At 34.3% G+C, this 24,801-nt stretch overlaps 1 protein-coding gene across 3 annotated transcripts in view; it reads right to left on the bottom strand.

Moving 5' to 3' along the window:
• LOC101901736 (uncharacterized) overlaps nucleotides 1-24,801 on the bottom strand; it is a 167,323-nt gene that overhangs the window by 73,398 nt on the left and 69,124 nt on the right. Inside the window, exons 1-3 of one of the 3 annotated variants that reach the window (XM_059122605.1) lie at nucleotides 7,286-7,424; nucleotides 7,007-7,215; nucleotides 6,860-6,936 (exon numbers count right to left, since the gene is read on the bottom strand). The exons of 1 other annotated variant lie outside the window; for it this stretch is intronic. In XM_059122605.1, the coding sequence (XP_058978588.1) occupies nucleotides 6,860-6,936; nucleotides 7,007-7,215; nucleotides 7,286-7,346 (347 nt within the window). In that variant the 5' untranslated portion in view covers nucleotides 7,347-7,424. Of the gene's footprint in view, nucleotides 1-6,859; nucleotides 6,937-7,006; nucleotides 7,216-7,285; nucleotides 7,425-18,798; nucleotides 20,270-22,794; nucleotides 23,289-24,801 lie in introns of those variants that run through there. One more of the 3 variants, XM_059122606.1, reaches the window with a different exon arrangement.

Here is a 24,801-nt window from a genome sequence, read left to right as displayed (position 1 = left end):
TACACCTTCGGTTGGCCACCAGAACTCAAGCGCTGGCCATGGTGTGGGCCGCCATAACAGCCGATGGTCGTTCTCCATTCGTATTAATCGACCGTTGTCAGCGTCAGAATAAATGCCGAATATTATCGCGAAAATATTCTGGAGGGTGTATTAAACCCTTGGGCACGCAAACATTTTTGCCGCAGACCTTGGACATTCCAATAGGACTCAGCACCATTGCACTCAGCACGCGCCACCCAAAAATTATTACAAAATGAGGTTCCTCGCTTCGTTTGCCATCATTCAATGGCAATAGAATAAATGCCGAATATTATCGACAAAAGTATTCCGGTGGGTGTATTGGGCACGCAAACATTTTGGCCGCAGACCATGGACACTCCAACAGGACTCAGCAGCGCCACCCAAGAATGGTTGCAAAATGATGTTCCTCGCTTCATTACCAGCGCATGATGGCCACCAAAATTTCCGGATACCAATCCGTTGGGCTATTGTGTCTGGAGTATTTTGGAAAGCAAGGTTAGCACTAAAAATACCAAAGTGTCGATCACCTCAAGCAAGCGCTTCTACGGGAATGGGCCAAAATACTGCAGAGCAATATTCGGGCAGCGTGTGACGGTTTCATTGGCCGCTTGAAGGCCATAATTCGTGCCAAACGTGACCAATTCGAACAAATCTAAACATTTTCTAAAATTTGATACTATTTCCGAAATTTTTTATTTCTTTCTTGAGTCGAGCTGAGTCGATCTAGCTATGTATGTCCATCCGTCCGTCTGTCCTTGTTAATTTGTAAACACAGGTACAGGTCGCAATTATGGCCCGATCTTCACGAAATTTTGAATAGAGGTGGGGCTAGGGCCAGAATAGAAGCCTATTTCTTTTGGGGACAATCACATAATATTTAGGAGTCGAAATGAACCAAAAAAACAGCGAAGAAGTCTACCATTTTGGATAACCATTGCATTATACTTAGCTATAAAATGGACCACAACAACTAACAGCACGACGGAGTGCGTAAATATTGGGCAAATGTCCCTGGTCAAAAAGCTGAGGGTGATATCTGTGCAGTACTTCAAAAGCAAAAATTTCCAAAATGGATTTGGACATAAGCAGGATTCTAACATATTGTAGTGTTGTAGGGTATCACATGCTCGGCCCCGCACGACTATAGCCATTGCTTACGTGTATGTTGTGAAAAAGGAGCTTAGGCGCTACATACTCTTCTCCTAACACACAAGTTTGGCTCTCAGCTGGTCAATATGTCAAAATATTTCATAGATTACCAATATTCCAAAAGATGTGACGGTCCACTTTCCCATGTTTATTTATTGCATGAGGTTTTGGGGAAACATCGGACACACATACTTGTTGTAAAGAAACCCCATACAAAACAAAAAGAACATAAAAATACAAAAACAAAACCAAAACAAAAGTAGCAAAACAGTTTTGAAGGTAAACAGCATTTTTTGTTGTTGACAACAAAATACGTTGTGTGTTTGTCTGTCCGTCTCAATGTTCCTAAATCAAGTATTTACGAGAGTAATGACAACTACAACAACAATAACAAGTATTTTGTTTTTATTTTTATGTGGTTCTGACCATGTTGCACGTTTCAGGTTGAAAATGGTACTACACACTAACACACTACGAGGTATATTGTAACCCTCACCATGATATAACTGCCTTCTCCCTCGCTCGGTTACCACAAAATAAAAAAAAACAAAACTGTACCAAAGGAATGTTTGGTGTTGGTTGGTTCTGCAGCTTTCCAGCTAATGCTGAACACAAAACAACACTAGGTCTAAAATGCCTTCAGCGATACAACCAACTGCATGAATGGCAACGAATTGTTTTAACATTTTTTCATTGTTGCCGTTGTTCGGTTTCTAATTATAAGCCAAGTGTTCGTTTCGGTTTCAAAACGTCACATGGAAAAATAGGTTCAGCGTCAAACAAAATGTCATGAATATCAATGGCAATAGCTAAAAAGAATATTTTTGCTTTATTTTTTGTAAATTGTTACATTTTGTTGGTTAAGAATATGGCGCGAAAATGAGGTAACGAAGGGGGAGAAAAAATACCAAACTGAGGGTGGGAATTAAAACAGGGACTGGCATTTTTTTAATACACAAATATATTTTTGCCAAAAGAAAAAAAATAATTCTCAGCGATGCAGGTCGGAAAAACGTTGTCCTCAGTACCTGTGGATTTTTCCAAAAGAAGAACATTTTATAGAATAACAATCGAGGACATATTTTTTCTCAGTAATTGAGGACAAATATTTTTCTATAGGAAAAAATCCTCCTGAGGAGTTTTTTTATGTAGAAAAAAATTTCGTCGTCAGTGTTTTTGGGATTTTTTTTCTTCTGAGGATTTTTTTCTAAAGAAAACAATAAGTCCTCTGAGTTTCTGAGAATTTTTTCTATAGAAAAAAATTGGTCCTCTAAGTTTCTGAGAATTTTTTTCATCCTCAGCGACTGAGGTTTTTTTTCCTATAGAAAAAAATTTGTCATCAGCCATTGAGGATTTTTTCTATAAAAAAAATCTGAGGATGAATTTTTTATAGAAAAAAATCTTCAGAATCTAAGGATGAATTTTCTATAGAAAAAAAAATCCTCAGAATCTGAGGATGAATTTTTTATAGAAAAAAAATCCTCAGAATCTGAGGATGAATTTTCTATAGAAAAAAGTCCTCAGAATCTGAGGATGAATTTTCTATAGAAAAAAATCCTCAGAATCTGAGGATGAATTTTCTATAGAAAAAAATCCTCAGAATCTGAGGATGAATTTTCTATAGAAAAAAAATCCTCAGAATCTGAGGATGAATTTTCTATAGAAAAAAAATCCTCAGAATCTGAGGATGAATTTTCTATAGAAAAAAAATCCTCAGAATCTGAGGATGAATTTTCTATAGAAAAAAATCCTCAGAATCTGAGGATGAATTTTCTATAGAAAAAAAAATCCTCAGAATCTGAGGATGAATTTTCTATAGAAAAAAATCCTCAGAATCTGAGGATGAATTTTCTATAGAAAAAAAAATCCTCGGAATCTGAGGATGAATTTTCTATAGAAAAAAAATCCTCAGAATCTGAGGATGATTTTTCTATAGAAAAAAATCCTCAGAATCTGAGGATGATTTTTCTATAGAAAAAAAATCCTCAGAATCTGAGGATGAATTTTCTATAGAAAAAAAATCCTCAGAATCTGAGGATGAATTTTCTGTAGAAAAAAATCCTCAGAATCTGAGGATGAATTTTCTATAGAAAAAAAATCCTCAGAATCTGAGGATGAATTTTCTATAGAAAAAAAAATCCTCAGAATCTGAGGATGAATTTTCTATAGAAAAAAAATCCTCAGAATCTGAGGATGAATTTTCTATAGAAAAAAAATCCTCAGAATCTGAGGATGAATTTTCTATAGAAAAAAAATCCTCAGAATCTGAGGATGAATTTTCTATAGAAAAAAAATCCTCAGAATCTGAGGATGAATTTTCTATAGAAAAAAAATCCTCAGAATCCGAGGATGAATTTTCTATAGAAAAAAAATCCTCAGAATCCGAGGATGAATTTTCCATAGAAAAAAAAATCCTCAGAATCTGAGGATGAATTTTCCATAGAAAAAAAATCCTCAGAATCTGAGGATGAATTTTCCATAGAAAAAAAATCCTCAGAATCTGAGGATGAATTTTCTATAGAAAAAAAATCCTCAGAATCTGAGGATGAATTTTCTATAGAAAAAAATCCTCAGAATCTGAGGATGAATTTTCTATAGAAAAAAAATCCTCAGAATCTGAGGATGAATTTTCTATAGAAAAAAATCCTCAGAATCTGAGGATGAATTTTCTATAGAAAAAAAATCCTCAGAATCTGAGGATGAATTTTCTATAGAAAAAAAATCCTCAGAATCTGAGGATGAATTTTCTATAGAAAAAAATCCTCAGAAGCTGATGATGAATTTTCTATAGAAAAAAATCTTCAGAAGCAGAGGATGAATTTTCTATAGAAAAGAATCTTCAGAATCTGAGGATGAATTTTCTATGGAAAAATTCATCCTCCTTTTTCTACAGAAAAAAAATCTTTTTCTCAATTTCTTGGAATTTTTTCTATAGAAAAAACTTTTTTCCACAGTGACTGAAAACTTTTGTCCTGCCTTTTACAAGTCATACAAAGTACCCCACAAATTTCTTTTGTAAGTCTAAAGAAATACAAAAATACAAATAATCGTTGCCCTGGTTACCGAAATCAGGTGAAGGGCACAAAAAGGACATACTACCTCAACCGTAAACATGCTTAAGGTAGACAGTAACGCACCTTCTATTCGAAAGTTTGTTAATTGTTATACTTTGAGAATGACCCTAAAGAAATACGTTTCAAGTTTTAAGGTCGAAACATTGATTTAAGTTAACCTTAATTGCCAGTCGAAGAAACGAAATAACACAGTTTGTGGCAAGCACAAGCCAGAAATGCTTTTCCCCCAAAAACATACACAATCATTTAGTTAATTAACTAAGATAACAAACCCCTTCCCTTCCCCAAAAAAAAAAAAAAAAACTAAAACAATAATAACAACCATAAAAAGGTTTAAATCATATCGCTCTCACCCAACACACCATCGCTTAAGTTTTTCCATTGGCCAGTAAAACTAGAAATGTTTTCAGTGAAAATCTGGGTAATACTCGATTCTAGTGTCCACCATTCGACGACAGTCAGCCTAGTTCTAAGCAGGTGAATGAGCCAACAAATGTTCTTTAAAATGAAGGGGGATTTTTTTGCCTTTAGCTCTCCCAAGCCACAGAAGTTAATTTGTGTGTTCACATCAAATTCGAAGTGGAGTTTTGAAATGAACACCTGTTTAAGCCATGTTTATTCGTTCGATGATGATAATGATGTTCGAGTGATAGCAGTTCGTTAGAATTGTAGTTTTCAAAAATTTTAAAACATGATTAAAAATACCGATTAAAACAAATTTAGCTTTTCGATTTGAAAGGGGGTTCTTAATGTTTGTTTGTAGGCAGGCTTTGAACTTTTAAAGTAGAAAAAATTATGTATTAATGACCTATTAAAATCAATTAGAATGTGTTTTCTTGAAACAAATTAATTGGAAATTTTCTGTGTGTAATTTTTCAGGGTTTTCTATGTTCTTTTAAATATTTTTTTTCATAATTTCAGTCAAATAATGCTAATGAAGCATGCATGAACTTTTGACTTATCAATGTTTAAATTTAATATATAAAAGTATTCACTAGCTCTTATGGTGGTTGGAAATTTTATAAAAATTATTTTTTAAAAAAAATTCTCAGATTTTTAAATTAATATCCTAGGAATCCTTGCATTGTGGACATACAGTGTGAGATAAAAAACCGCAACTAAGTCAAACGCCATATTTATTTCATTTTTTTTAATATAATTGAATGAAAGCAAGTAAATGTCGGAAAAAGCATCAAATTTTAGAATAAATTTAGATTTCCTCGAACTGGTCAGCTTTGGCAGGAATTATGGCCTTCAAACGACCAATGAAACCGTCACACTGTGGTATTTTGACCCATTCCAGGCGAAGCGCTTGGTTGAGGTGATCGACACTTTGGCATTTTTTAGTGCAAACCTTGCTTTCCAAAATACTTCAGACACAATAGATCAACGGCTTAGTATCTGGAGATTTTGGTGGCCATTGTGCGCTGAAAATGAAGCGAGGAACCTCATTTTGTAACCATTCTTGGGTGGCGCATGCTGAGTGCGATGGTGCTGAGTCCTGTTGGAATGTCTAATGTTTTCTCATCGGAAAGAACCAAATTCGCCAGTTCACCACTTTCGGCCAAGCGAAGCAACTCTTTACATCTCTTGAGTCTATTATATTTCTGTTGCGGTGTAAGTTCTTGCACTTTTTGGAATTTCAATGATCGTGTTTACTTGTCAAAGAGGTCTGCTGAAAATGTGCACCTTCGGTTGGCCATCAGAACTCAAGCGCCGGCCATGGTGATGGTGTGGGCCGCCATAACTGCCGATGGTCGCATGTATTAATCGACCGTGGCATCAGAATAAATGCCAAGAATGGTTAAAAAAAAGAGGTTCCTCACTTCATTTCCAGCGCACAATGGCCATCAAAATCTCCAGATACCAAGCCGTTAAACTATTATGTTTGGAGTATTTTGGAAAGCAAGGTTGGCACTAAAAAGTACCAAAGTTTTGATCATCTCAAGCAAGCACTTCGTTGGGAAAGGGTCAAAATACCGCAGAGCAACGTTCGGGCAGCATGTGACGGTTTTATTGGTCGTCTGAAGGCCATAATTCGTGCCAAAGGTGACCAGTTCGAGTAAATTTATTCTAAAATTTGATGCTATTTCCGAATTTTTTGCTTTCATTCAATAAAAAAAATGTAAAAATTATGGCATTTGACTTTGTTCCATTTTTTTATCTCTCAAAATTTTCAATAAGAAAAAAAATCAAAACTAGTAGATTCTTGCAGGTTCTGGAATGATGCAATTAAATTAAACCTCCTACTTTTGGATATTTGTCTACTTAGGCGACGCCATGTGTATTGGGTACACGATTTTGTCCGACACTAGAACACCACAATATTTAATGCAAACCGATTTTCTTCGAGCTTGGTACCATAATTCCTTTTTAACACCTAGATCGAATTTGAAAATTGCCAATATCGAACGGGTTTTTTTTAAATTCGAACTTCGCCAAATTAGAAGCTTCTTTTATTATTTCACTGCAAAAATGCCTATTCCTTTTAAGGAATTTAAATATATATATTAATATATTTATATTAAATATATATAAATTTAAAACATGATCAAATGTTCAAAACAATTTAAATTCATCTTGAAGAATTTGTTCCACTGGTGTTCATATGCCGCCGTATCGACTCCAATGAAGCCATTGTTATGCCCGTTAAAATGATGGCAAATTGTAGAAATTTGGCCTGGAGATGGGTCTAAAAAAATGTTAATTAATATTTTTTTTAAAACTTGATGAAAATTCGAATTCGATGTTGCAACACTAACCCTATGAATATATGCTGGTAATTTGACATTCTCCCGGTGACGACCCCATTCCAAACCACGATATAGCCAATAAAATGGCCATGAGACTAAACTTGCAAAGATATAAGGTTTGGTGGTGTTGATTTTCATTTCCAAGTCTTTAGGGAAATTGTGACCAATCATCATGGGTATGGGTGGTGGTGCGACCATTGCTTGTTGTTCGGGAGGTTCTAGGTGAAAAATTGGTTATAAGGCTGTGAAAGAGTAACTCAATCATCCTTTATCGTATTTTATATTTACCATTCTGTTCGTGTGGCTTTTGATCTTGCGTGTTTTCATTGGAAAATGGCCAAATTGTCATTACTGAATGATTTCGACTTATTTATTGGGAATTTTTTGAAAACAAATGAATAAGTGTCAATGATGAAAACAAATTATTTGATTTTTTTTTTTTTTTTGTTTTTGTTTAAGTAAATTCAAGAAATATTTACATCATTCAGCTAAAATATAATTAATTGTTGTTGGATGAAAATATTTAAGGTACAACAAGTAAAAAATCAATAAGATTGGCCGGGCTAAACTTTGTATATCCTCCACCATTGGGAAAGAATTTGCAAATTTGAAAAAAAAAGTAAAAAGCAGTAAATTCGACCAGGTCGAACTTTAAATGCCCTCCACCATTTGGAAGGAATTTGGAAAAAAAAGGTAAAAAATACCGAATATAGGGAGTTAATATTTTCCGGTTGATACGATTACGGTGAATAATGTCAGTACAGTCATCCAAAGACGTGGACCTGTATGACCAATTTTCTATAAAAAGATGTCAAAACCATTAGCAAATTCGGATCAAAATTGCTACTAAATTTGTTATTTAAATATATGTTTAATTCTGTTATGATTATTCCAAATGTTCCAAAGGAATGGACCATTATTGTCCATTTCGTATCGGTCCTAAATAAATATGATATAAATATTGCGACGTGCCAGGTTTGGACTTTACGTCCTTCACTTGATATCAGATATGTGATAATTTTTACAAAATGTTAAAATATTCGTGAGATATTGTGTTGATGAAAAAATTAAGATGTACCAAGTCTGAGTGGGATCGGATGTTATTTTTGCGTTTTATGATCTTCATGGACATTCAAAATTTTGAGACTTTGTGGGGGAGGTAACAGAAGGAGTGGACCGATACATTCCATCTTCACAACATACCTTGGGTCAATAAAATCATTGTGATATGTGTAATTTCGAGACAATCGGACTCTTACATCACATTTTATAAGAGTTAAAATTATTCAAAATTTCGACGTTTTGTTGGGGAGTTGCTTGATGGAGTGGACCGATATTGTCCATTTTCGCACCTGACCTAGCACTGATGTAAATATTAGGATTTGCAAAGTTGGAGCAAAATCGGATTAGCTTTTCTCTTTCTGTCCGGTAAAATATTTTCTTTGAAAATGTTGACATTTTGTGTGGAAGATACCAGAAGGAGTGTACCGATATTGCTTATCTCCGACCACGATCTAAGTTTGATAACAATTTACGATGTACCAAATTTGGACCAAATTGGATACTCCCTTCGAGTGTTATAGTACGCACCAGCCTGATGGAGAGACGACAGATAGTCAGACATCGCTATATCGACTGGTCCAATGAGACCTAAGGTCTAAAACCGTTATTTCGATAAGGCACGTCTTAACTGTATTTATATACCCTCTCTATCTACATGGCTGATGGTATAAAAATCTTAAATCTGTCGGTACAGTTATATGGGGGCTATACCAACCCATATAACCCTATTTCAATACGAAAATTCTTGTAGGCATATCACACATCATAGTAAAATTTAATCAACCTTCTTTATTTTGCTTGGAAGCTAGAACGATTTCCACAGACGGAAATACAGACAGACGAACGGAAATCGATAAATCGGCATAGAATTGTATGCTTCTTGCCGAAAAGAAAAGCTCACGATGGGTTCAATGGTAATACATTTACACCAATCGAAAATATATGGGACTACTGGATTTCTCGAGTTTCCTTCCCAACCACAGTTTATTTGAATGTTAATGGGTTTGAAAGTCTCTCATGCAGGGGGTCAGGAGCTGGACTTTTGTTCTATGAAAGTATGAGATGGAAAATAAATAAAACACCTTAATATAATTCTAAAAAATACTCATACTCCCCTCTATTTATTTTGTTGTTATCAAGAAATATTGCATTTATTTTTTCTTAGATAATAATCTCTTACACCCCATTAATAAATAACAAATTAAAAAGCCATAAAAATAAATTTAACGGTACATTGACTCACATATGAATGCATTTTCAAGCAACGAGAAAAGAAGAAGAAAAAGAAATGACAAAAACTCTCAAAATTACCAATCAAGAATCATTCCATGACTTTTTTTTGTATTATTCGTTGGCATGGAAACCATGCTGGTCTATTGACCACCACCACGAGACGACCAGATGCATGGATATATGGCAAAGTAAACAATGCAAGACGCGACGGAGAAAAAAAACGTTTCATTTCAATTTTGTAACGGTCGAATTGACAATATTGATAGCTTGTGGAAATTACGTTAGTTCGAACATACAAACCATGACTATGGAGAGTAGAATTACATTACATAAATAAGCACGTTGACAATTTGTCAACAATAACAAATGCGAACGTAATAAGAAGAAGTGGTACGATTTAAGGGTTAATGTGGGCTTGTCTTTCTCAAGCGTTTTGAGGTTTTGCATGACTTCACATATTTCCTTTTTTTATAAGAATTTTTTATTATAAGACGATTAGTATTACATGGATATGGAAGAAAGTTTTGTATTTTTATGAAAATGTTTAGATGGGAATAGAACCAATATCGACTTGTACAAGAGAATTTAAAGAAAAAACATATGGCTAGAGAGGATATATATCAGCTGATACGACCTCATCGAAATAACGGTTTTATACCTTAGGTCTCTTTGCACCAAACCGTTTCAAGACATTTGGAGTTGATCTAGCGATGTCTGTGTGTCTGATGCGCACGATAACTCTCGAAGGGAGTATCGGATTTCGTCCAAACTTGGCACATAGTAGTATTATTATCAGACTTTGATCAAATTCGGAGATGGGCTATATCGGTCCAGTCCTTCTGGAACCTTCCCCACAAAAGGTCGAAATTTTCAAAGTAAATATGTTACTGCACAGAAAGAGAAAGGATCATCCGATTTTGCTTCAACTTGGCAAATTCCAGTATTTCCATCAGTGATAGGTCAGGTTCGAAAATTGTCAATATCGGTCCACTCCATCAAGTACCTCCCCCACAAAGGGTCAAAATTTTCAATAATTATAACTTTTATAATAAATTTGAATAATTATAACATCACAATCTTTTTATTAAGCCAAGGTCGGGTGTGAAGATGAAATGTATCGGTCCACTACTTCTGACATCTCCCCCACAAATTGTCAACATTTTGAATATTAATGAAGCTTATAAAACGCGAAATGTACATCCGATTCCATCCATACTTGGCCCATCCCTACATTTCCATATGGGTTTATAACCCATAAAAGGTCATAGTTTTGAATAACCAAAACGATTATAAAATCCGAAATAAGCATCCGGTTCTCTTAATATTTCACACATCCCATTATTTCTTGTAACACAAAATCTGCTGTGAGAATGGAGTATATCAGACCACTCCTTCTGGTACCTCCCCAAAGAAAAGGCCAACATTTTTAATGTCAATGAAACTCATAAAACGCGAATTGCTACATCTCAATATTTCTATAAACACAAGATCTTTTATAATGATGCTAGAGATTGGACCATTTCTTGTAGTACCTCCCCCACGAAGGATCAACATTTTGAATAATCAAAACCATCATAAAATAAGAAATAAATATCGGATTCTCTTCAAATTTCACATATTGGCAAATATACTACATACATACTAACACAAGATCTGCTATGAAAATGGGATATATTGGCGTACTCCTTCTGGTTCTTCCGCCAATAAAGGGTTCAAAGTTTTTAATAGCCATGAACCTTATAAAACGCTATATAAGCATCCAAATCTCTGTTCAAATTTCACAAATCCAAATTTTTGTTGCCAACGCAAAATATGTTGTGAAAATGATATACATCTGCGAACCCCTTATGGTACCTCAACCACAAAGGATCACAATTTCCACTTGCGAAACAAGTCGGCGATTCTATACAACTTGCTATATCTAAATATTTCTCTTAGCCAGAAATGTGATATGAATATGTAATTGATCGGAATTTATGATTTCGTATAAAGTTGGATATAAATATATTTACTTGTATTAGATGAAGTGGAATATTTCAGTCCACTATATAGGTACCATATACATTTCCATATTTTACAATTACAGACTTAGGTCAGATACGAATTGGTTAATATTGGCCAACTGCTTCGGAACCTCTCCCATAATGGATCAAAAGTTTGAATAATCATTACTCAAGGCTGGGAGTATACATCTGTCGGTAAAAGACTATTTAACTTGTTCTTTCTTAAAATAATGTTTTTCTCAAGGTGTTCCAAAAAAAATATTATACCTCAGCTATTTAATTTCCCTCTGACCATGTGCTATTTTTCATTTCGTTGTTGGCCTTTTTGGAGTTGAGCCAAAAAGCATATAATTAGTATGGCATTGTAAAAAAACGCACAAAAATATGACATGCAATTAAAGTACAGAGTGTATTTATATATAGATTAATGTTCGCATGTACATCACAGCTGGAAATATTGAGTCACCCTAGATTTGGTCCCTCGATATAAACTAACATGAACTTTACCCATGAATTGTGAGTTATCCATAATTATTGCATATACAGGGTTGCCATATTCGACGGACCCATGACTCTTTGGGTCCATTCCAATCGACGAGGCTTGTCCGCAGGCAACATTCTTTGTGTCAATTGAATTTTGTACGGGAACAAATGCAAATCAATGCGAATAATCCGTTGTAAAGTGGACCGAGCCATGCCCAACTGCTGAGAACGGCGTTTTTGGAATGTTCTTGGGGACCTCTCAACACTGGCTCGTACGGCAGCGATATTCTCGGCCGATCGCCTTGGTCGATATGGCCTCTTCGGATTAGAAAGAGCCTTACCAGTCGAAAATTTTTTGTATAAACGCTTAATGGTGTTCTGAGAAGGCGCACTTCTCACATTTTTTAATGTTTTAAAAGCACGTTGAGTTTTTACAATTGACTTCTTCTGTTGAATGTAAATTTCAACTATTTCGCGTGGCGTGTATTGGTTCATGGTAAAAATCTGCTTGGACTGACGCTTCAAACGCGGTATGTCATTAAGCAATGTGACATCTCTGTCAAAAGTTATGGCGTTACCAGATGGGTCCGTCGACTATGGACAACCCTGTACAGGATGAGATTAAAAAATTGCAACCAATTTCAGACTGCTGTCATTTCCAGGCCGCTCGTCCGACAGCTGTTAAAATTGTTCCAGTGACAGCTCATTATATTGTTTACAAGCGTACAAAAGCATTTTGGTGAGAATTTTCCAGAAAATAACTTATTCGTGATGGAATTCAAGCGTCGTAGTGTGATTTCTTTATATTTGGCTGGAAAACCACAAGTGTCTGTCGTCAGAGGACTCCAGCCTTTAAATGTGAAAAAATCTTTTGTGTCTCGTACCATCGCTCATTAGCGTGATACTGATACCGATGTCAAGGAAGTGGACGGAAGAAAACAGCAACATCAGCAGAAATGGTTCGAAAAGAAAAGAAGCGACTTGATCGAAACCCGCATTGCAGTGGCCGAAAAATGGCTCGTGAGCTGAACATATCGCAATATTCCATTCGGTAAATATTGCAAAATGGGGTAAAGCCATTGAAACGCCAAAATATGCAAGAACTTACACCGCAACAGAAAGAAAATATACCCAAAAGAGCTAAAGAGTTGCTTTGCTTGGCCGAAAGTGGTGAACAGCCAAATTTGGTTTTCTCCGATGCGAAAGAATACGTTGTCCAGCAGTTCGTAAAGAAAAAAAATTATCGTATTTACTTGTTGGCCACCAGAACTCAAGCGCCGGCCATGGTGATGGTGTGGGCTGCCATAACAGCCGATGGTCACTCTACGCTTGTATTAATCGATCGTGACATCAGAATAAAGGCCGAATATTATCCCGAAAATATTCAATAGCCAATTCATGGGCCAAAATACCGCAGAGCAACATTGTGGCAGCGTGTCACGATTTCATTGGCCATAATTCATGCCAAAGGTGACCAATTCGAACAAATCTAAATTTATTCTAAAATTTGATGCTATTTCCGACATTTTTATACCCTCCACCTTGGAAAGGAGGGTATATTAACTTTGTCATTCCGTTTGTAACATCCTTAAATATTCGTCTTAGACCCCATAAAGTATATATATTCATAATCAGCATAAAATTCTAAGTCGATTTAACGATGTCCGTCTGTCTGTCTGTTGAAATCACGATACAGCCCACATTATTTGACATAGAGCGCCAAAATTTAGCAGAGCTATTTGCATTGTGTCTAGGATGGTTGGTATTGAAAATGAGATATATCGGTCCACGTTTTGGTATAACGGTACCTCATTTAACGGTACCTCCCGATATTCGGTATTTTGATGATTTATGCCACATTTTTTCACAGATTTGTCTGAAAATTGGTATTTGTTGGTCATTATGGGTTCCAGCTTCGGTGGCGAAACATTGCATGCATGGGCCCATGATTTGATATTGCCCCCATATAACGGTACCTCCCGATATTCGGTATTTTGATGGTTTTTGCTACATTTTTTCACTGATTTGTCTAAAAATTGGCATTTGTGGGTCAAAATGGGTCCTAGTTCGTGTGGCGAAACATTGTAATTATAGGTTCACGGTTTGATGTAGCCCCCATATAACGGTACCTCCCGATATTCGGCATTTTAATGGTTTTTGCCACATTTCTTCTAATGGTTCTTTTACCCTAAGGTGAAGGGTATTAAAAGTTTGGCCCGGCCGAACTTAATGTTTTTTACTTGTTTGCTTTCATTCAATAAAATTAAAAAAATGCAAAAATGATGGCGTTTGACTTTGTTGCAGTTTTTTATCTCACCCTGTAAATTGGCATGAGCTCCTTCCTTTTAGTTTGGCTAAATCGAAATAAAATTTTATGCAGGTCATGAATTTATGCTTTGTGGGATCGAAAACGATTATTTCGAGAAGTTACACAAGAATATTATATGGTCAATGATTTGGTCCTTCGATGTCAATTATCGCAACATTTGACCTGCGATTATAATTATTGGTGGGATATAATGTCGTTATGCTATTTTCAATGCCATTTGATCTTTTATTTGTGACTTTTGATGGTAAATAAATTCAAAATATTGCACCATTATTACTAGTTTTCAAAATCCGATCATTGATACAATATACAACAGAGTGTTGATTCACACTTTTTCAGTCTCTATTATCTCGCTGCCATGGAATTGTTGTGTTTCGGCCCTCTCAAAAAAAGTTTTACATTAAATGGGGTTTTTTATTGTTATTTTTATAAAAGCGTAACAGTGTTGATGATGTTTGTTTTTACTTTTTTATGTAAATTTCTCTTTTGTGCCATTCGTTAAATACTTATGAACAATGTTGTTGTCCATCAGTTTTGTAAAGTTTACGAATTCATCAAATTCATTCACAGTTAGTCAGTAGCTCTGCCTAGGTGGCTGGCTGGTTCGTTTGTTAAATAATTGAGATAAATGCCACACAGTCTGTTTGCCTAGTTCACAGATATGTTAATTACGAAAGAAAGTCATTTATTTATATTTATGTAAACTGTTTGTTTTTTTTTTTTTTTTGCAGCAGCAGCAGTGGCAGCAAAGAAAAATATGATTTTCGCAAAAAGGGCTTTCATATTTTGCAAATGAACTGGTGTTGAATGTTTCAAAGTGATAAACGTTTTACAATGGATATCTTTTATATTCCCATCATAAATGCAAACAACTAAAGAAATATGACTCTCAATTCGATAAATGGTGAGAATACTTTTTCCAAATAATATTTAATTGGCTCTTAACAAAAATTACCTGTAGCAGGTAGCAATAATTTAAATAGCAATTTTAAATGATAATTTTTTTTTAATGAAGTGGAAACAGGTATATATTTGAAGAACGTCGGCTTGGTAAATTTTTTTAATGTATGTGGTTCAATACTGGAATCTACATACATACAGTTCTGTTATGAGTATTGGTATAGGAAATCAAGAATATTTAATATTTTATACGGAACAAATTTTAGAATCAATGCTCGGTACAATTGTAATTTTATTATAAGATCTCCAAAAATAATTATCCAACACTTAGTAACTTATTTTGTGTGATTTTTATGAGATATACAAAAAATACATACAATTCAGAAAAATGCATGAAATCTTTATTTGAATTGACAGTATGGTCAATAAAATTTAATGTTTGCAAATTGTTTCATGCAAATGTTTACCACGACTGGGCCTCAAATCGTCCAATCGCTTAGTTAAATTTTTGCATACTCTTTCCAACATTTCAGCTGTTATTTCAGGAATAAATTCTTCAATGTTGCCTTCCTATACGTCAATTGAAGCGGGTTCGTCTGTATAGACATAAGCTTTAACATAGTCCCACAAAAAATAAACTAAAGGCGTTAAATCATACGATTTATGCGGCTGAATTGACTGGCCCCGAACGTGAAATAAAATGTTAAAAGGCAAGTCAAACTCTTACATTTTGGGCAAAAAATGGCGGATATTATCTCAAATTCCAGGTGGAGCTTATAGTGTTCTGTTAGTAGATCAAAATACTAAAAAGGTTTTGGGTTCCCAGGTCTGGCTTTTTAGGATCCATTATTATAGCCTTTGGCTACACCAATGGCCTCAAATGCTCATTTGCTCCATATTGTGCGAAATTTAAAAAAGATTAAATGTAAAATAATTTGTACAAAATATGGGTCATATCGATCCATCTTTTGGGCTATATAGGGCCTATCCCCAGATTTTCAAGTATTTTTTTACTTTTTTGACATTATTTTCATACTAATCTCGACAAATTTTGATAATTTGGATTTTTAGTTAGAAGCAATCATCATTGCAAAAAATTATCCATATATGGGCCACGTTTTGCTATAATCCTCATGTGAAGGGGTACACCTTCAGTTTCAGTTATTTCCAAGGTCTTAGCTGCATTTTTCAATTGATTTGTCCCTTAGTTGGCATCTTGGTTTCTAAGGCAGCTAGAAAACTTCTTCGCAGAAAGTGTTCACTGTTGGCCAATGTATCGGTGTAGGGCCCATATTAAGGTACGTACTAATTTGGGGATTCTCAACCACATTTTCCTATCGATTTGGGGGGGTAGAGAATCAATTTACACAAAAATTTCAACATAGGTTTATATTTTGGAATAGTCGCCATATAGTGGTACCTCCAAAGTCCATGTCTCCATATGTAAACCCTAAAAAAACTGACAGTAACCTCAATATAAAATTTCAGAGCTTCAGCTCTATTCCTTCGCCGAATGGCAAATTTATTACTATTTAGTACTTTTCGCATATTTGTAGCACACATTTCCAAAACCACCTTCCTATCTCAATACCATATACCAATCGAGACTTTAATATAAAATTTGAGGATTCCAGCCTTATTCCTTCACCAACTACCAAATTTAGTACCATTTAGAAATGCTTAGTACGTATTTCCAAAATCACCTCCAAATTTAAACCCTACACACTAACAGTGATCCTAATGCCAAATTTCAGATTTCAAGCAGTATCACCCAATGCCAAATTGTACTAAATTATGTACATTTCCTACACCACCTCCTTATCACAAACCAACCACTAAAAGGGACCTCAATACAAAATTTCAAATTTCCAGCTTCATCTGTCCACCCTAAATAAAACTGTAACATATTTAGTATAATTTAGTACTGTTCGTACATTTTGTACACATTTCCAAAACCACTCTCACATATCAAAATTACTTTCCAACCTTGATTCTCATCCCAAATATCAATTTTTTATCAAGAAGTTAAGTACCATTTTAGAACTGTTCGAATTTCCAAAAACCCTTTGCAACATCTATCCATCACTCCATCGGTGACTCTCATTCCAATTTTTTCGAATTCTAGCTCATTGTGATTGTCCAATAAAAAATATTTACTTTATTGTACATTTTAGTACTTTTTGTCCTTTCATCTGTCGAAAGGAATAAAAAAGATTGGCAAAAGTTTACTCTTAGGTATTTTAGGTCCGTTGGATTTTTATACCCTACACCATATAGTGATAAGAGATTTGTTTGTAACATGGAGTAGGAAGCGATATAGACCCATAGTTGCTTTTGAGGATCTCAATAGAATCACTTTCTGAGTCGATTTAGTCCGTCTGTCCTTCCCTCCCGCCGTCTCTCCATGTATTTTTGTGAACAAAATGCAGGTCGCACTTATTATCCGGTTGAGATGAAATTTTCCAAACAACTTTGGCTTGCACAAAGGACGAACCCGATTGAAATTGGTGAGAATCGACTCAAATTTAGATATAGCTCCCATATATATGTTTCATCCGATTTGGTGTTAAAGTCCCTCACATTCGTAATATGCACTCCACAACAATAATCTTTGGTACCAGCCTTTAGACACAGCTCAGAAATAAGTGTTTCGAATTTTGTCAAAATCGATTCGGGTTGGGATATAGCTTCCATGTATATCTTTTTTGGGCACCAAATGGCTAATATCAACCCAAATCGACTGTATTTTGAAACATCCGACCGAATTCAGTCTAGAAGAAAGAACATCAAATTTGGAGAAAATCGTTTCAGATATATATATGTTTTATCCGATTTGGTGTTAAAGTCCCTCACATGCGTAATATGACCTCTACAACAATGATATTTAACACCAGACATCAAATACTGCCCGAAAATTCCTCTGTCAAATTTTATCGAGATGGGTTCAGAATTTTATATACCCCTTCGATATACTTCTTTGCCCGATTTCACGGTTATTGCTTACCCTATATATGTAATAATCAGTATGTATGAAACAGCCCAATGGTGGAAGGTATAAAAATGAAGTGTTTTATGTTCCAAAGACCATAACAACTATTGTTTTGGCTCTTAAGGGTAGGAGGTTAAGTGCCTACTTCTTATTCTTCTTCTTCCAATGTTAAAATAAGAGGATTGGCTGCGGTTTTTTAGTAGTTACTGGTGGCGAAATTAATCCATTATTCGAAAATGAGATAAGAGGGAGGAGAAATGGCCTTTTCCTCATGCAAAAAGGGGTTTCACCATTACCAAAAGTTTTCTTTCATCTTATTTTCTCTACTTGACCCCCGCTATATTCTAATGTATGAAATAGCCCTATGCTCCCGTTTTCTGGCAAATTTTCACCTGTTTCTTGCTAAAAAAATAACTAGAAATTAATTTCTTTTGGTTGTAATGCGAGGTGGTTTTGGGTCGCTCACATGTCTGCCCTGAAGACACAGTGACCCCAACGCATGAAAACCAAAACCAAATGTTTAAGGTGAGTGTGTGTGTGTTTGTTTGGTTTTCCTCAAGACATTGGACTCAAAGAAAAGCAAACAAAAACAAAACTGCTTAAGAAAATAGAAAACAAACCTAAAGGTGTTAAAAATGTTGGATTGGCTGGTGGTGATGAGACAACGCTGGTGGACAACAACAAATTGTGAAGAAAAAAACAACAAATAACCTTAACTAAATATAAATAAGAAAATATAAATACAAAGAGAAGAAGACAAAGAAGAAATGTAAAATAAAGAAAAATGAAAATAAATTCTCACCTGTATTAGATACATGATGATGATGATGATAATAAAATATTTGCAACAATTAACAAGTTTTTCATTAGCTGGGTGGTATTTCTTGGTTGTTGGTGTTGTTGTTGCTCTTTGTGGTATGGTGTGGTGTGGCGTTGTTTAAATAAACACTTCAACAAAAATTGAGTTGAAATAAATTAAAACATTAACACAAAAACGTTGATGAGACGATGATGATGGTGTTGTTGCTGATGTTTGTTGATGACGTTGTTGATGTATGTTTCTGTGTGTATGTGTCTGTGCTTTTGTGGCAAAAGGGTCCAACATACAATGTGGTGGGTGTTGTTGCCACTGCATATACAGGTGGTAATGGTAGATGGAGCTGCTGGTATTTTGTTTCTGTTTCCAATGTGTGTTAATTAAGACAAATTAACTGCAGAGGCCTCAAACCTGCATTGCGTTGTGGCCGGCATTTAGCAAAATTTAATAATGAACGAAGTTTGCTTTGGCAATTGGCTATTTGCAATACTTTTGATGGTTTTTGTTATTGTTTTCTTTTTTAATTCTTGCTATTTTTTCTGTTTTTTGTTTTTACAATGTTCGGCTCTATTTAATTTTCACTTTAATATTGAGAATATGCATTCAGTTTTCTTTGAATTTTGTTGTGGCATGCATAATTTATTTCTGTCTGTTTTGCTCCAATTGAGAATATTGAAAATTTTCCTTTAGATTTCTTTAGTAATTTTAGTAATACTTTTCATTTGAATAATTTGTTTTTGGAATAGATATCTATTTTTTAAGTTATTTTTACTTTTTTTTAAATTTTATCTCAAAGTAGTAAAGCTGATTATTTCGACAATTGTATTTTAATTTTTATTAAACCAATCACAATTTTGAGTTTGTTTTTTTTTTTCAATTTAATTTTTTTATAACTCTTATTTGATAGTAGTGTTATAAATTTCAAAACAGGTTTTTAAATCACTTTTTTTGCATTGGTACCACATAAAATTCAATTCTTGAAAATTAATACCAGTTCAAAACTCAGCCTCATAAAATTTCCAAGTAATTGACGCAATCACACATACACACACAAATTTAAATGGAAATTTTAATTTATTTTTAATTTAACTTTTTTGTATATATCACAATCTCTCAATACTTGTTTTGATCTCTTTTTTGTTGGGGGGAGGCCTCTTCGTTGTTATTTTTTTTTTTTCGTTTCGTTTTAATGCAAAATTTTTTATTTTGTATTTCAAAAATTTTTGCCAAAACTTGTTGTTTCCGTTTTTAAGAGCTACAGTATGAGCAGGAAAAATAAACTGAATTTTGGCACTTTTTTCCAAATAAACGAAAAAAGTGTTCAGTTTTATGATATTTCGAAATTTTTTGTATCTAAAATTTGTTGCTGCTGTTGTTGTTGTGATTTATATCCAATGAGCCGGCTTGTTTGTTTTATGATGGACCATTAAAAAGATTCACTGCATGATTATTTGAACTGTTGGAAATTTTTTTTTTTTAATTTAAATTATATTTACTTTTCAAAACAATACAAACAGTACGAGCTCAATTAATGCAATCGTTTTATACGAAAGAGTAGTCAAATAACTGACTGACTGAGAATCAACACTCAGACGAAACGGTTGTAGTTAGAATCTTGAAATTCTACATGAAGGCCAGTTTTGGTGGGTAGGCGTGTGATAAAAGGATACGTAATAAAAATTAAATAAAATAATAATTAAATAATTAATAAAATAAAATTAAAAAAAAATGAAAATGTAATAAAAATTAAATATTCTGTATCGGACAAACGGAATGAATGAAGAATTCTGAAATTTGGAATGAGAGTGACTGCTAGAGTGAAGGATAAATGTACCAAAGAGTTTTCGGAAATTTCTACAAAAAGGGTAGGAAAAGTACTAAAATGTACTAAAAATTAAATATCTTGTATTGGTCAAACGAAATGAGCTAGAGTTCTGAAATTTGGAATGAGAGTGACTGCTAGAGTGAAGGATAGATGTACCAAAAAGGGGTTTCGGAAATTCGAACTTTAAGGTTACGCAAAGTTCTAAAATGGCATTAAATGTGAATGGACGGAGCTAAAAACTTGAAATTTGGTATGAGAGTCATGCTTGCAAAGTAATTTTGATATATAATGGTGGTTTTGAAAATATGTACTAAATGTGCCAACCGTACTAAATGGTACAAAAATTGGAGCACTATGTATAGGGTAAACGGCTGAAGCAGAAATTTTGAAGTTTTGTATTAGGGTCCCTGTTGGTGATAGATTTGTGATAAAGATATGGTTTTGAAAATGTGTGCTACAAGCGCACGAAAATTACTAAATAGTACTATATATACAATTTAGTATTGGGTGAATAGATTGTTCTTGAAATCTGAAATTTGGTATTAGGGTTGCTCATCATGTGTAGCCTGGACATTTGGAGGTGGTTTCGGAAATGTGTACCATAATGGCACGAAAAGTACTAAATGGTACAAAATTCAGTAATGGGTGATGGGATAGTGCTGGATACCTCAAATTTGATATTATGCTCTCTGGATTTGAGATTTAGCGTTGATTTAGAAATACAACCTATTTATGTTCGAAAAGTACTAAATGGTACTAAATTTTGTATTTGGTGAAGCAATAAGGCTGGAATCCCGAAATTTTATATTGAGGTCTCTGTTGGTACAAGGGTTGAAATATAGAGGTGATTTTAAAAATGTGTACTATAATTGTTCAAAAAGTACTAAGTGGTACTAAATTTGAAGAAATAGAGCTAAAATCCCAAAATTTCATAATTAGATCTCTGTTAATATCTGAGATTTAAATATGGAGATGATGTCGGAAATGTGTACGTCAAGTACTAAATGGTACTAAATTTGATATTGGCTGAAGAAATGAAGCTGAAATGCCGAAATTTCATATTCAGATCTCTGTTAATATCTGACATTGAGATATGGAGGTGGTTTTGAATATCTGTACTATAATTGTACAAAAAGTAGTAAATAGTACTAAATTAGGTATTGAGTGAAGGAATAGAGTTGAAATTCAAAAAATTGATATGAATCTCACTGTTGGTGGCCGTGGTTGAGAAAAGGAACTGGCATTAGAAATGTGTACAATAATTGAGCTAAATGGTACTAAATTATGGAATGGGGGAATTTACAGAGCTGAAATCCTGAAATTTGATATTGAGGTCACTGTTGGTGTCTGAGATAGAAGATATGTCGATTGTTTAGGTTACGTTTACTTAATGTTACTAAATTTGATATTGAGGTCCATGTTGGTCCCATTATTGTACGAAAAACTAAGTGGTACTAAATTGGTATTTGTTGAATGGATAGAGCAGGAAGCCCAAAATTTGATATTGAGCTATCTGCTGGTATCTGGAATTAAAATATGGAGGTGGTTTTGGAGTACTAAATGATACAAAATTTGGTATTGGGTGAAGGGATAGAGGTGAAATCCTTAAATTTGATATTGAGGTCAATGTTGGTTTCTATGCTCTGCATATGGGGAGACATTGAAATAGTTTTTGACAGAAAAATTGCATGTGGATCCATTGTGCAATGGTTTTTACTAATATACTCCTCGGCATACTTCAAAATGATCGATTTTGAAGACTTTTCGGCATCAAATGTAAAAATGTTCCTATTATTCTTTTCGAAAAAGGAAAAAACATGGAAAACCTCGAATGTTTGTTAATTTAGTACCATGTATGGAGTTTTGATTAAAAAATTCTGTCAAACTGAACAAATTGTGCGTTTTGATTACTAAAATTTATGACTGGAATAGATCTCAAAAAAATGCGAATTTATGGTCAGTTTTTCCCAAATCCTTAAATATTTTAAAACTTCTTCCAGTGCTGGTTATTTGTATTCCAAGATAGCATTAATTGAGCTCGCTCTGTATTTAAATTTTGCCGTAGAGTATGTTTTTCTTTTCACATAAATGACATATATATCTCATGAACAGCAGCCATTTAAATTTTTATTCACTCTTTTAAACAAAAAACTCACATTTATACACAAATACACTTTGTACCAGAATATATATTGCACTTTGTTGTTGGTGTTTTTGATTTTTTATATTTTTGCTTTTTGCTGTACATATGTGAAATATTTTTTTTCCAAGAAGAAGATTTAATATTTCTTCATAAAATTTCACATCATAACATATAAAATGATTCTCTGATTATGCGTTATTTTTAATTCTTTATTTTTCTATTTTTAAACGTTGCTTTATTTCTATTTCCGTGTTTTCTATTTACATATTGCATTGAGTTATTTTTTTAATATGCGTTAACTAGTTTTTTTTTTGTTACGTTTATTTTTGTTTCTTCTTTTGTTATTTTCTTTTATTCACATTGCGCGCTACCTGTTTGACGTCCGTATGTCTCAAAGTCTGAATGGTATTTGAAAATGCAAAAATGAAAAATGGTTGCTTGAATTGGTTTGTTGTTTACTTTTGGTTTGTTGTCCATGCAGGCGGATGGACGGATTGTATGGCGCGAAGTTTGTTATTGGCTGTCGAGCAAACAAATTGTATGTGTTCATACTGGAATATTGTATAATGTTGAATGTTCGAACAACGAGGTTTGAACCAATTAACAGTGGGGGATAAGTGTTATACAAATCAGAAAATAGAAATACTGAAATAAATATTACCATCGAAGTATCTATTTATGATGAACGTAGTATAGCAGAAACATGTGCCTTATTTTACAATGTAAAAAGAAGTATTAGTTTTTTATTTCAAACTAGCAAGTACACGCGACTTCATAAACTAAAAGTCCGCCTGAAAATTTGAGGTTTCGTTGCAACAATTCGTGTTAGGCCTTTTTAGTACCCAAAATGCTATTTTTTTTTTAGTTTGGCAAAATTATTAAATCAAAATTTCATATATCGTACTTCATATATCGTACTTTTCAGATTTTTAAGGTTTTATATACAGAGTGAGATAAAAAAACTGCAATAACTTCAGACTGCTGTTATTTCTAAGCTACTCGTCCGACACCTGTTAAAATTATTCCATTGACAGCTCATTATATTGTTTACAAACTAACAAAAGCATTTTGGTGAGAATTATCCAGAAAAATAGTTTTTCGCGATGGAATTCAAGCGTGATAGTGTCATTTCTTTTTATTTGGCTGGAAAACTACAAGTGGCTATCGTCAGAGCACTCCAGCATTTAAATGTGAATAAATCTTTTGTGTCTCATACCATCGCTTATTACCGTGATACTGGTAGCTAGCCCGACGTCAGCGAAGTGGTCGGAAGAAAAGAGCAACATCAGCAGAAGTGGTTCGAAAAGTAAAGAAGCGACTTGAAAAATGGCTCGTGAGCTGAACATATCGCAATATTCCATTCGGCAAATATTTAAAAATGAGCTCGGAGTAAAGCCATTGAAATGCCAAAAAGTGCAAGAACTTATACCTCAACAGAAAGAAAATAGACTCAAAAGAGCTAAAGAATTGCTTCGCTTGGCCGAAAGTGGTGAACCGCCGAATTTGGTTTTCTCCGATGAGAAAACATTCGTTGTACAGCACTTTTTAAACAAACAAAATTATCGCGTTTACTTGCCACAGAGGTCAGCTGAAAATGTGCACCTTCGGTTGGCCACCAGAACTCAAGCGCCGGCCATTGTGATGATGTGGGCTGTAATAACAGCCGATGGTCGCTCTCCGCTCGTATTAAACGACCGTGGCATCAGAATAAATGCCGAATTTTATCGCGAAAATATTCTGTAAGGTATATTAAAGCCTTGGGCATGCAAACATTTTGGACGCAGACCTTTGACATTCTAACAGGACTCAGAACCATCGCACTCAGCACGCGTCACCCAAGAATGGTTACAAAATGAGGTTTCTCGCTTCATTTCCAGAGCTCAATGGCCACCAAAATCTACGGATTCCAATCCGTTGGACTATTGTGTGTGGAGTATTTTGGAAAGCAAGGTTGACACTAAAAAATACCAAAGTGTCGGTCACTTCAAGCAAGCGCTTCGCCTGGAATGGACCAAAATAC

This window comes from Musca domestica, unplaced genomic scaffold, assembly GCF_030504385.1.
Source record: "Musca domestica strain aabys unplaced genomic scaffold, Musca_domestica.polishedcontigs.V.1.1 206, whole genome shotgun sequence".
In the NCBI taxonomy this organism is placed as follows: Eukaryota; Metazoa; Arthropoda; class Insecta; order Diptera; family Muscidae; genus Musca; species Musca domestica.
The sequence above is the reverse complement of the archived record's forward strand: the minus strand, read 5'-3'. Positions and strand labels throughout refer to the sequence as shown.